Source organism: Hemiscyllium ocellatum, chromosome X (genome assembly GCF_020745735.1).
Source record: "Hemiscyllium ocellatum isolate sHemOce1 chromosome X, sHemOce1.pat.X.cur, whole genome shotgun sequence".
Classification (NCBI taxonomy): Eukaryota; Metazoa; Chordata; class Chondrichthyes; order Orectolobiformes; family Hemiscylliidae; genus Hemiscyllium; species Hemiscyllium ocellatum.
The window spans coordinates 23,067,737-23,081,707 of NC_083453.1; the positions used below are offsets into that span (position 1 = coordinate 23,067,737).

Below are 13,971 nucleotides of genomic sequence, written 5' to 3' on the forward strand. Positions count from 1 at the left end.
CATGACTCCAAACTGTGGAATTTAACCCCTTAGGACTCCAGTTTGCTAGGGCACCTTGATACCATTCAAAGTCAAATGCTGCCTTGATGTCAAGAGGTGTACAAGATTGACAAGTTTAGATAAAGACAAAAACCTGAAAGCTTGACGGCACTTCCACTGAAGTTCAGCTCTTTTGCCCACATTTGGACTAAATGACAGCTCTGACAGAACCCAAACTGAGTATATAAAAGCAAAATACTGCAGATGCTGCAAATAAAAATAAGAAGTGCTAAGAAACTGCAACAGGTTTGGCATCAGTAGAGAAAGAAATAGCACCTCATTCTCCAAATAGGCACTTTACAGTCTTCATGGAGTTCAACAGCTTAAGATCATGAATCATCTTCCATAAAATAAAGTTAAGCAGTAACCTTGACTCTACTATTAACTCCAACTTTGGACTAATACTTAGTTTCTTCACTGTGAACATGACCACTCTTTTGCCTTTTGTTCCAGGACATCTTTGGTACTTAAATCTCCCTTACTCTCTAACCTCCATGCTGATTGTTTCTCTTGTTTTACCTGACCCCACCTTGCTTTTAAGAAATAGCATAAAACCTATCATATTTCCACCTCTTTTCAGATCTGGACAAGAGACATATAAGACTCAAAACATTAACTCCGTTTCTCTCTACAAATGCTTGCAGACCTACTGAGTTTCTCCAACATTTATCAGCATTTCTGTCCTACACCTCCCCACTACAGCATGACAGGCCCACAAAGAGCACCAGAGCAAGGGCCAGGATTCCATGAAGCCATCAGTTGCGAGCTCCTTAATTTGGGAAATTATCAATCTAATCGACCTTTCTCAAAGGTAAACCCTGCTAATATGAGAAAGCTTAAACCTTAGTCAGGGATATAGATCAGGGCATAAAATGTAGTCTGGGTGGGGGATTTCAATGTCCACCACCAAGAGTGGCTCGCAGTAGTACTACGACTGATTGAGCTGCTCGGGTCCTAAAGGATTATAGCTGCTAGACTGGGTCTGCAGCAGATGAAGGAACCAACAAGAGGGAAAAACATACTTAACCTCACCCATCTGCCAGGTGCAAATGCATCTGTCCATGATAGTGTCAATAAGAGCAACCATCACACAGTCCTTATGGAGACAAAGTCCCATCTTCATGTTGAGAATAACCACCATCATGTTGTGTGGCACTATCACTATGCTAAATCGGATAGACTTCGAACAGCTCAAGACTGGGCATCCATGAGGTGCTGTGGACCATTGACAGCAGCATAATTGTATTCCAGCACAATCTGTAACTTCATGGGCCGGCATATTACCCACGCAATCATTACCATCAAGTCAGGGGATCAACCCTGGTTCAATGGAGAGTGCAGGAGGGCATGCCAGGAAAAGCACCAGACACACCTGAAAATGAGATGTCAACCTGGTAAAGCCACCAAACAGGACTGCTTGCATGCCAAACAGCATCAGCAGCAAATGATAGACAGTGCTAAGCAACTCCCACAACAATCAGATCCGAGCTAAGCTCTGCAGTCCTGCCACATCCTGTCCTGGATGGTGGGGGACAATTAAACAACTCACTAGAGGATGAGGCGTCACAAATACCCCCATTCTCAATGATGGAAGAGCCCAGCACATCAGTGTAAAAGATAAGGCTGAAGCTTTCATAGCAATCTTCAGCCAGAATTGCCGAGTGGATGATCCATCTCAGCCTCTTCCAGTGGTCCCTAGCATTACACACCAGTCTTCTGCCAATTTGATTTACTCCATGTGATATCAAGAAACGGTTGGAGGCACTGGACACTGCAAAGATACGGGCCCTGATAACATTCCGGCAATAGTACGGACGACTTGTGCTCCAGAACTTGCTGCTCCCCTAGCCAAGCTCTTCCAGTACAGTTACAACACTGGCATCTACTCAACAATGTGGAAAATTGCCCAGGTATGTCCTGTACATAAATAGCAGGACAAATCCAACCCAGCCAATTACTGCCCCATCAGCCTACTGTTGATCATCAGTCAAGTGATGACAAGGTGTCAACAAGTGTTATCAAGCAGCACCTGCTCAACAATAACCTGCTCAGTGACCCCCGGTTTGGGTTCTGCCAGGGCCACTCAGCTCCTGACTTTATTACTGCCTTGGTTCAAATATTGCAAAAGAGCTGAATTCCAGAGGTGAGGCGAGAGTGACAACCCTTAACATCAAGGCTGCGTTCAATAGTGTGGCATCAAGAAGCCCTAGCAAAACTGGAAACAATGGGTATCTCCAACTCTCCACTGGTTGAAGTCATATCTGATACATAGGAAGTGGGTCAGGGTTGTTGGAGGTAAATCATCTCTGCAGAAGTTCCTCAGGGTAGCGTCCTGGACCCAACCATCTTCAGCTCTTCATCAATGGCCTTCCCCTCAGACATCAGAGGTCTCCAGGTCAGAAGTGGGGATGTTCACCGATGGCTGCACAATTTTCAGCACTATTCATGACTCTTCAGACACTGTGTCCAAATGCAACAAGATCTGGACAATATCCAGGCTTGGGCTGACAAGTGGCAACTAACATTCGTGCCACAACAAATACTAGGCTATGCCCATCACCAACAAGAGACAATCTAACCACCACCCATTGACATTCAACGCTGTTACCACTGAATCCCCCACTATCAACATCGTGGGAATTACCATTGATCAGAAACTCAACTGAACTCACCAAAAACACAGTGGCTACAACAGCAGATCAGAGGCTAGGAATACTGTGGCGAGTAACTCACTTCCTGACTCCCCAATGCCTGTCCATCATCTACAAGACATCAGTCAGGAGTGTGATGGAATACTCCCCACTTGCCTGGATAAGTGCAGCTCCAACAACGATCAAGACGCTTGACACCATCCAGGTCAAAGCAGCCCGTTTGATAGGCACCACATCCACTCCCTCCACCACTGACACTCAGTTGCAAACTGTACTATCTGTAAGATGCACTGCAGAAATTAACCAAAGATCCTCAGACAGCATCTTCCAAACCCAGGACCACTTCCATCTGGAAGGATAAGGGCGGCAGATATATGAGAACACTACCACCTTCAAGTTCTCCTCCAAGCCACTCACCATCCTGACTTGGAAATATATCGCCATTTCTTCACTGTCACTGGGTCAAAACCCTGGAATTCCCTCCCCAATGGCATTGAGTCAACTCATAGCAGGTGGACTGCAGCTCATCACCACCTTTTCATGGGCAACTGAGGATGGGCAGTAAATGCTGGTCAGCCAGTGGCACCCACCTTCCTCAAAAAAATGAAAAACAAAATAAAATAAAACAGCTTAGAAGTTCATTAAAATGAGTAATATGATAAAAGTTTATCTTCAGTTATTTTCATGAATCTATGACAACTAGAAACAAATGGCGAGTTTGAATTCCACTGAAGTTACCAAAAATAAATTCCGAATATCCAAATGATTGGTAAGCATACTTACAACTTACAGAATCTTACTCTGAAAACTTGTTTCAGCAATGCTTGAAGGAATTTCTGTCAAATGGAATTATCTACATTGAAAAAGTAGGCAGACATTTTGCCATAGCAACCTTCCATAAACAACAACAGGATAAGTGACCAATGCATCTGGCAGTATTGGTCAAGGGAGGAATGCTGGTCATGCAACTGGAAGAACACCATAGACAATTCCTGAAGCACCAGGCAGGCAGGTGTAGCCTCAACTTAACATTGTATCAGAAGAATAATACATCCGACAATGCAGCTATCAACTGTTTAAGAAGGGTGGTAAGAACAAGCTAGGGAACTATAGACCAGTGAGCCTGACATCAGTAGTAGGCAAGTTGTTGGAGGGGAACCTGAGGGACAGGACGTACATGTATTTGGAAAGGCAAGGACTGATTAGGGATTGTCAATATGGTTTTGTGTGTGGGAAATCATGTCTCACAAACCTGATTGAGTTTTTTGAAGAAGTAACAAAGAGGATTGATGAGGGCAGAGTGGTAGATGTGATCTATATGGACTTCAGTAAGGCATTCGACAAGGTTCCCCATGGGAGACTGGTGAGCAAGGTTAGATCTCACGGAATTCAGGGAGAACTAGCCATTTGGATACAGAACTGGCTCAAAGGTAGAAGACAGAGGGTGGTGGTGGAGGGTTGTTTTTCAGACTGGAGGCCTGTCACCAGTGAAGTGCGGCAAGGATCAGTGCTGTGTCTTCTACTTTTCATCATTTATATAAATGATTTGGATGCGAGCATAAGAGGTATAGTTAGCAGGTTTGCTGATGACACCAAAATTGGAGGTGTAGTGGACAGTGAAGAAGGTTACCTCAGATTACACCAGGATCTTGATCAGATTGGCCAATGGGCTGAGAAGTGGCAGATGGAGTTTAATTCAGATAAATGTGAGATGCTGCATTTTGGGAAAGCAAATCTTAGCAGGACTTAGACACTTAATGGTAAGGTCCTCGGGAGTGTGGCTGAACAAAGGGACCTTGGAGTGCACGTTCATAGCTCCTTGAAAGTAGAGTCGCAGGTAGATAGGATAGTGAAGACGGCGTTTGGTATGCTTTCCTTTATTGGTCAGAATAGTGAGTACAGGAGTTGAGAGGTCATGTTGCGGCTGTACAGGATGTTGGTTAGGCCACTGTTGGAATATTGTGTGCGTTTTAGATTAGATTACTTACAGTGTGGAAACACGTCCATACCGACTCGCCGAAGCGCAACCCACCCAGACCCATTCCCCTACATTTACCCCTTCACCTAACACTACGGGCAATTTAGCATGGCCAATTCACCTAACCTGCACATTTTTGTGGGAGGAAACCAGAGCACCTGGAGGAAACCCACTCAGACATGGGAAGAATGTGCAAATTCCACACAGACAGTCGCCTGAGGCAGAAATTGAACTCGGGTCTCTGGCGCTGTGAGGCAGCAGTGCTTGCCACCGTGCCGCCCATCATCTCCTTCCTATCGGAAAGATGTTGTGAAACTTGAAAGACTTCAGAAAACATTTAGAAACATGTTGCCTTGGTTGGAAGATTTGAGCTATAGGGAGAGACTGAACAGGCTGGGGCTGTTTTCCCTGGAGCGTCAGAGGCTGAGGGGGTGACCTTATAGAGGATTATAAAATTATGAGGGGCATGAATAGGATAAATAGACAAAGTCTCAGCCCTGGGGTGGGGAAGTCCAGAACTAGAGGACATCAGTTTAGGGTGAGAGGAGAAAGATATAAAAGAGACCCAAGGGGCAACTTTTTCACGCAGAGGGTGGTACGTGTGTGGAATGAGCTGCCAGAGGAAGTGGTGGAGGCTGGTACAATTGCAACATTCAAGACGCATTTGGATGAGTATATGAAGAGGAAGGGTTTGGAGGGATATGGGCTGGGTGCTGGCAGGTGGGACGAGATTGGGTTGGGCTATCTGGTTGGCATGGACAGGTTGGACCAAAGGGTCTGTTTCCATGCTGTACATCTCTATGACTATAATTAGCACTATGCCAAAATACCAGCTTGAAGAACATCCTCACTTCCACGAATAGGGTTTAAATTAATACGGGTAAATATATAATTTAAATTAAATGGGTATATATCAGATTCTGAGCCTCATGCAAGATTTCAGGTTTAGTTCCTGACCTGTGCAGTCCTGGCACATAAGCCAGGCAATAAATCTGATCATCATTCAATGGGGGGGTGGCCGTTTCTTAAAAGGGTGAGTGGTCGATGCCAAGATCTCTCCCAAGAACTGCACCCAGACCCTGACAACATCTGGGGCAAAGGGAGAGAACTGGCAGTACACACGAGGCCCCGACACAGTAAGTGCCACTCTCCGCAGTCCCGGTGCCAGCTTGTCTCCAGGACACTAGTCTCTCCTCGGAAACCAAACCTTCACCCTCGTTCCAGAAAATTCATTTTCCGTACCTGTCGCCGCCACCCAAACCCTCATGGTTAAAAAGAAACAAGCCGCTAAAGTAAGCGATGCGCGCCGACCGTTCAACAGAGAAACTCCGAAAAAATTCATCCATCCCGCCATCCGCAACTCAGGCCTCAACGACCAGCAAAAGGATCGTTTCTGAATGAAAAGCACATTCACCAATCAGCAAACCTGATCTCTGCACATCCCAGCGGCACGCTGCCGTATCAGCCAATAAAGGCGAAGTAAAGGCGGGACTTCCTGTGGTGAATGTCGCGTTCTGAAGTCAGCTTGACTGTCCTGCTGAGAGGGGAGTGATTTGACAGCAACAACCGTCAGAAGTTTTAAAGATATAATGAAAAGTATCACTTTTATTTCTTTATCATTTCTCTTCTGAAGAAACTAAAATTAGCTAACTGGTGGACGGTGGATAAATCCCCAGGATCTGATCAGGTGTACCCGAGAACTCTGTGGGAAGCTAGAGAAGTGATTGCTGGGCCCCTTGCTGAGATACTTGTATCATCGATAGTCACAGGTGAGGTGCCAGAAGACTGGAGGTTGGCTAACGTGGTGTCACCAGTTAAGAAGGGTGGTAAGGATAAGCCAGGGAAATATAGTGAGCCTGACCTCGGTGGTGGGCAAATTGTCGGAGGGAATCCTGAGGGACAGGATGTACATGTATTTGGAATGGCAAGGACTGATTAGGGATAGTCAATATGGCTTTGTGCGTGGGAAATCATGTCTCACAAACTTGATTGAGTTTTTTGAAGAATTAACAAAGAGGATTGATGAGGGCAGAACGTTAGATGTGATCTATATGGACTTCAGTAAGGCATTCAACATGGTTCCTCATGGGAGACTGGTTAACAAGGTTAGATCTCATGGAGTACAGGGAGAACTAGCTATTTGGATACAGAACTGGCTCAAAGTTAGAAGACAAGGGGTGATGGTGAAGAGTTGTTTTTCAGATTGGAGACCTGTGACCTGTGGAGTGCTACAAGGATTGGTGCTGGGTCCACTACTTTTCGTCATTTACATAAATGATTTAGATATGAACATAGGAGGTATAGTTAGTAAGTTTGCAAATGACACCAAAATTGGAGGTGTAGTGGACAGTAAAGAAGGTTACGTCCGATTACGACAGGATCTTGATCAGATGGGCCAATGGGCTGTGAAGTGGCAGATGGAGTTTAATTTAGATAAATGTGAGATGCTGCATTTTGGAAAAACAAAAAAGAGCAGGACTTATTCACTTAATGGTAAGGTCCTGGGGAATGTTACTGAACAAAGAGACCTTGGAGTGCAGGTTGGAAGTATTGTTGTTGATTGAAGGGATAGTGAAGAAGGCTATGCTTTCCTTTATTGGTCAGAGTATTGGTTATAGGAGTTGGGAGGTCATGTTGTGGCTGTACAGGACATTGGTTAGGCCATTTTTGGAATATTGCATGCAGTTCTGATTACTTTGTATTGGAAGGATGTTATGAAACTTGAAAGAGTTCAGAAAAGATTTACAAGGATGTTGCCAGTGTTGGAGGCTGAAGTGTGACCTTATAAAAGTTTATAAAATCATGAGGGGCATGGATAGGATAAACAGACAAGGTCTTTTACCTGCGGTGGGGGAGTCCAGAACTAGAGGGCATTGGTTTAGGGTGAGAGGGGAAAAATTGAAAAGGGACCTAAGGGGCAACTTTTTCACGCAAAGGAATGAGCTGCCAGAGGATGTGGTGGAGGCTGGTACAAGTTCAGCATTTAAAAGGCATCTGGATGGGTATATGAATAGGAAGTGTTTAGAGGGATATGGTCCAAGTGCTGGCAAATGGGACTAGATTAAGTTGGGATATCAGGTCGGCGTGGACAAGTTAGACCGAAGGGTCTGTTTCTGTGCTGTACATCCCTGTGACTCTATGGGGCAGGATCATACGACACCAGTCTAACCCAAGATTGGGATACAGATAGACTCTAACCTCACACCTTTAATACCTTGTCTGAGTTGAGATGTAACTTTTTTTTATAAAACCTTAAGTTATTTCGAGAATGTGACTTAGAAGAAGTTCTGGGATTTACATATTAATGAACTGAAACCTACAACCCGTTCTGAAAGATGAAAAACTTAACAGCAATCTAGGTTTGTTCAATATATTGTTTTAATTGCATGACACTGGGATGGTTTGCTATAAATTAAGTGTCTTAGATCCTGCCCCACTAGTTACCTGATGAAAGAGCAGTGCTCTGAAAGCTAGTGTTTCCAAATAAACCTGTTGGACTGTAACTTGGTGTTGTGTGATTTTTAACTTAATTACGAATGGTGATAATGAGGTAAAGAGTGAAAGGTTGGTCATAAAAGCGATAATAGGACAGTATGTTTCAAGGTAGACACTAAATTCTGCATATAGAGTAGCAAAAATATGGAATCCTCTGTCACAAAACATTGCTCATAGAATCCCACTGTATGGAAGCAGGCCTTTGGATCCATCAAATCTATACTGACCCTCTGAAGAGCATTCCACCCAGATCGACCCAATCCTGTAACCTTACAATTCCCATGGCTAATCCACCTAGCCTACACATCCCTGGACACTATGGGTAATTTAAAATGGCTAATCCACCTAACCAGCACATCTTTGGACTGTGGGAGGAAACCAGAGCACCTGGAGGAACACAACACAGACATAGGAAGAATATGCAAACTCCACACAGTCAGCAGTGCTAACCACTGAACCATTGTGTGGCCCCCCAAAATAGCAACAGAATCCTGTTTTTATTTAGAGGTAGAGAATGCAAACGTAACAAGGCCATGCCGAACTTGTACAAAGCTTTAGGCTGCTGTTGGAATATTGTGTATAGTTATGGGTATCACATGTTGAAACAGAGGCCCTAAATCCTTTTTGAAAAACAACTATATAACTGCTTAGAAAAGAGGAACATGGAGAATGAGACTAAGAATGGGATCAGGCTGGACCATTCAGGTGGAAAAATAGCTGTTAGCCAAATAGCATGTGGCATTTTCCAATTCAGTGATGTCATTTCATGTTGTTTCCAACGTGATAAGTGGTGGAATGGAACAATATTACACGCTCTAACCTCCAGACACTAAGTATTGGAAGCAAATTCCATCTACTGTACACTGTAATATGACAAGTCTTCTGTCTATGCGCCCTCTAGTGGCTCCTGGACAGGAGGCCTTAGAGGAAGTCGGGCATCTGTCCCCTTAGCTAAGGCATCAAACAAGAAAGAAGTTACAAAAATGATTTTCAAACACAATTATCCCTCCTGCAAGACTGATACAATTGCCCCACTGAATGCTGAGATTTGAACTGCTGCAGTTTGGGCTCTTTTATGTGTTGCATATTACATTAGGTATTCGTAATCTGTCTCAAACGCTCTTCCTCGCTGTAACTTCCTGTTTCTTGTCACCATATTTGGGGTCTGGTTGGGAAATTGAAACTGACAGCTGCATGTCATGCTCACAGCTCCTTCCTTTTTTCTTGTTCCATGATGGGGGATTTTTATTACTTGCAGTTTTTTTTTCCACTTAATGGAACCAAATCTGAAACCCTTTTTAAAACCTATTATTTGCCATAAAATAAAGCCCCCACCCCCACATCTCACACTTACACTGTCCTCGTTTGAATACCCCAGGTCTTTTTAACATGTGTTTGATTAATTTCTATATTGAGTTGGTTAATTTGTGATGGAAATTGTACCTTTCTACCAAGGTTTGATCTATATGAAATTTGCTTTTTCAAAGTTCAGTGTGTATTTAATGAAGACATTTATAGACAGCGGCGAAGTGAGGACTATTCAGCTATGCACTCGGGTGCTATTATCATAGATTGATAGGAGGTGGATTATTACACATCTGGTACCTCACAGACTTTCACTAAGTTCAAACTAGGTATCTAGAGCAACCCTGTGGGATAGATTTTGACTTTGCATAATTGTGTAAAATGGGTGATATCGAGCAAGCAGCCTGGTTTACTTCCCTCCTGTTGAAGTCATAGAAATAATAATTGGAAAAGCTGTAAAGCAGATTGTTAGCTTGATATTAGCTATTTCATACCATCGCACAAAATCGATAACCACCCTTGAGTTTATCCACATCACAGAGGAAGGAATACAGTTGCTGACTGAAACCCAGCACATCACCAGGGGAAAGAAAGTAATACCAGAGATAAATGCCATTCTCCTGCACCTCTGAACAGAAAGCTACAAGGTGGCATTACTAGGAGCCTAACACCAGGCTTCTTGCTTTGACTGGGAAATGACTGCAGCAGAAAAAATGCAAACAGGTGTCATCTTGGCCGAGGTAGCATAGACTCATAGAGTTGTACTTCACGGAAACAGACTCTTCAGTCCAACTCGTCCATGTCGACCAGATATCCTAAATTAATCTAGTCCCATCTGCCACCATTGGGCCCATATCCCTCTACACCTTTCCTATTCATGTACCAATCCAGATGTCTTTTAAATTTTGTAATTGTACCAACCTCCACCTCTGGCAGTTCATTCCATACATGCACCACCTTCTGTGTAAAAATGTTGCCCGTCAGGTCCCTTTAAATCTTTCCCCTCTCACCTTAAATATATGCCCTCTAGTTTTGGACTCCCCTACCCTGGAAAAAAAGACTTTGGCTATTCATCTTATTCATGACCCTCATGAGTTTATAAACTTCTATAAGGTCATCTCTCAGTCTCCAATGCTCCAGGGAGAATAGCCCTAGCCTATTCAGCCTTTCCCTATAGCTCAAACCCTCTAACCCCAGCAACATCCTTGTAAATCTTTTTTGCACCTTTACACGTTTAACAATATCCTTCCCATTGCAGGGAGACTAGAATTCAGGGTTTTGAGAAGATTTGTAGCTCAGGTTGAGGTTTTGGATGTAGGTTTGCTCAGCGAGCAAACCTACATCCAAGACTAGAATTGAGCACAATATTCCATAAGTGGTCTAACCAATGTCCTGTACAGCTGCAACATAACCTCCCAACTCCTGTACCCAATGCACTCACCAATAAAGGCAAGCATACCAAACGTCTTCTTCACCACTCTGTCTATATGTGACTCAACGTTCAAGGAACTATGAACCTGCATCCAAAGTCTCCCCAGGATTCCACCATTAATGTATAAGTCCAGTCCTTCTTTGTATTACCAAAATGCAATACCTAAATTAAACTCTATCTGCCACATCTTGGCCCATTTGATCAAGGTCCTGTTGTAGTCTGAGATAATTTCTTCACTGTCCACTACACCGCCAACTTTGGTGTCATCTGTAATCTTACTATTCATACCTCCTATATTCACATCCAAATCATTGATATAAATGTCAAAGCTGTGGACCCAGCACTGATTCTTGTGTAAAAGTCTTTGGGTGAGGTAGCTGTGGGTTCAAGTTTCATCCCAGAGGCTTGTGAGGTTGACACCCCCAGTCAAGGATTGCTGCACCATCAGAAGAGCGGTGGGCGGCATGGTGGCACAGTGGTTAGCACTGCTGCCTCACAGCGCCTGAGACCCGGGTTCAATTCCCAACTCAGGCGACTGACTGTGTGGAGTTTGCACGTTCTCCCCGTGTCTGCGTGGGTTTCCTCCAGGTGCTCCAGTTTCCTCCCATAGTCCAAAGATGTGCGGGTCAGGTGAATTGGCCATGCTAAATTGCCCGTAGTGTTAGGTAAGGGGTCAATGTATGGGTGGGTTGCGCTTCGGCGGGTCGGTGTGGACTTGTTGGGCCGAAGGGCCTGTTTCCACACTGTAAGTAATCTAATCTAAAAAAGAGCCATTACAGGTCTATCTGCCTGCTTGGGTGACTATCAAAGATATTATTGTACGATTAGAGAAAGAGCAGTGAACTCTTTTGGAGTCCAGACCAACAGCACCAAACAAAAAATATTGTTCTTAGTATTTTACAGTACAACATTAAAGTATGCAATATACTTCATTGAACATCGGCTACCCGATTTTACTTTTCCCCGTACTCTCAACCCTTCACACATTGTTCTCCACTCGAATTGGTTTCCCCTTCAGGTCCCACATTCCTCTTGAATGCATACCCTTAGCAACGTTGTTGACTCTTAACTCCACTCAGGGCAATCAGGGAATGGCGATAAATGCTGGCCCAGCCAGAGAAATCACATCGCCTGAACGAGTTACAAAAATATAAAACAAGAGCAATCGTTTGCCTGCTTATCATGGGGCCTTTAATACAAATGAAGGGCACATATCCAAAAGTGCCTTTTTCTTTTCCAGTTGCTCACTCGCTGTGCATTTCCTGAATTCCTGCTTTTGCTCACCATTTATATATTTTGCCTCCTTTGTCCATGGCTCTCCAGAGTCCATTTGCAAGACTGACCACCAGATATATCTCAGTAAATTTAATAAACAGTTTCAATATCAGATTTCAACTGAGAAGCAGAAACCCATCACACCCATGGACTTGTCAATGCCCTGGAGAGGGAGCATGCAGTGTCCGCCAGTACACTCAAGGCCTTCTGCAACCGGTGACTCTTGAAGTGCTCACATGTACTGCTAACATGGGTGGAAACATTCTAACTTCAATGGAGAAGTTTCCTTTCATCTGCACGAGTTAGTTTTGTATCATTTGAGCCCCTCTAAAAGAGGACACTTTAGATTCTTTCTTCATTGGTTTATTGACACTGGGGCAACTTATTGTTGGCCAGATTGGTCCACTTAGAAGATTATTATGTAATTAAAAATAGGGGTTTATTTTCTTCTTTAAAACACAGAATATCTTAAAAGTGTAATGCAAGACCTAAGCATCTTCCACAGCATCTTCCAATTCTTAAGGAATTCAAAACTGCCTTTATTCTCTACATAACTTATACCACCATCTCAAGCTCTGTTGCTAAGCTTGTTCAGCCGTAGCCCTAATAGGGATAATGTTGTTGGATGTCATGGGCATTTTCTGTTCCTACGTATTCTTATGTTCTTAATATGATGTTGTAAAGAAAATGTCTCCTCTAAGCAAAACGGTTTTATGCAGGATAATCAAAAACACAAAAGCTACAGCTTCTGGAAACCTGAAATTAAATAGAAAATGCTGGGGACACCAGATAGGTCAGCCAGTATTTGTTGAGGGAAGAGAGAAAGATTAATGTTTCAGCTCCGGAGCCATTGTCAAAATTGTTCATTTATTTGCAGCATATCCGTCAATCCCCAGAGTAAGGGACATTGTCAGTGTGAGGGAGACTTTGCCTAAGTGAGACAGAGGACCAGTGAGTATTTTCTGGGAATTTGGTTCAAAGTGGGAATTCCTTGCGAAGTGGAACAGGTACTTTCAGTCAGGTTTACTGCAAGAAGGAATGTCTCCACAGTGAGAAATGAGTGGGCAAGGTTATAAATCATAACGATCCATAATGTGACACAAGAAGAGGGAAAGCAGTTGGCTGGTGAATGTTTCTCATCTTTAAAATGAAAGTAAGGTCTTCAGTTTATGTTTGGGTCTCGCATCCATTTTGGGGCTGTTTTCCCTGGAGCATCAGAGGCTGAGGGGTGACCTTATAGAGTTTTACAAAATTATGAGGGACATGGATAGGATAAATAGACAAAGTCTTTTCCCTGGGATCGGGCAGTTCAGAACTAGAGGGAAAAGAGACCTACGGGGTAACTTTTTCACACACAAGGTGGTACGGGTATGGAATGAGCTGCCAGAGGATGTGGTGGAGGCTGGTACAATTGCAACATTTAAGAGGCATTTGGATGGGTATATGAATAGGAAGGGTTTGGAGGGATATGGGATGGGTGCTGGCAGGTGGGACTAGGTTGGGTTGGGATATCTGGTCGGCATGGACAGATTGGACCGAAGGGTCTGTTTCCGTGCTGAACATCTCTATAACTCTATGTAAGATTGATACTGTATAAAAGCATTACATTGTAAAGAAAGAGCAGGGGATTTAAGTGCAAAGAGCAGAGATTCTAAAGGAGTAATTAATTAATTATATGACATTACATTACAATAGAAATGGCAGGACTGGTGATGTGTTGCTGCTGCAGCACATGCGGGATGCTGAACAGCAAGGTAATCCAGCCAAACATATCTGTAGTTAGTGTTTGAAGCTCG

General features: G+C 43.6%; 1 protein-coding gene across 1 annotated transcript in view; it reads right to left on the reverse strand.

The window, feature by feature from the left end:
• Positions 1-6,036, reverse strand: part of nemp1 (nuclear envelope integral membrane protein 1) — a 38,926-nt gene extending 32,890 nt beyond the window's left edge. Inside the window, exon 1 of the mRNA XM_060821054.1 lies at positions 5,911-6,036. Within this exon, the coding sequence (XP_060677037.1) occupies positions 5,911-6,022 (112 nt within the window). The 5' untranslated portion in view covers positions 6,023-6,036. The remainder of the gene's footprint in view (positions 1-5,910) is intronic.
• Between the last annotated feature and the right edge of the window lie 7,935 nt (positions 6,037-13,971).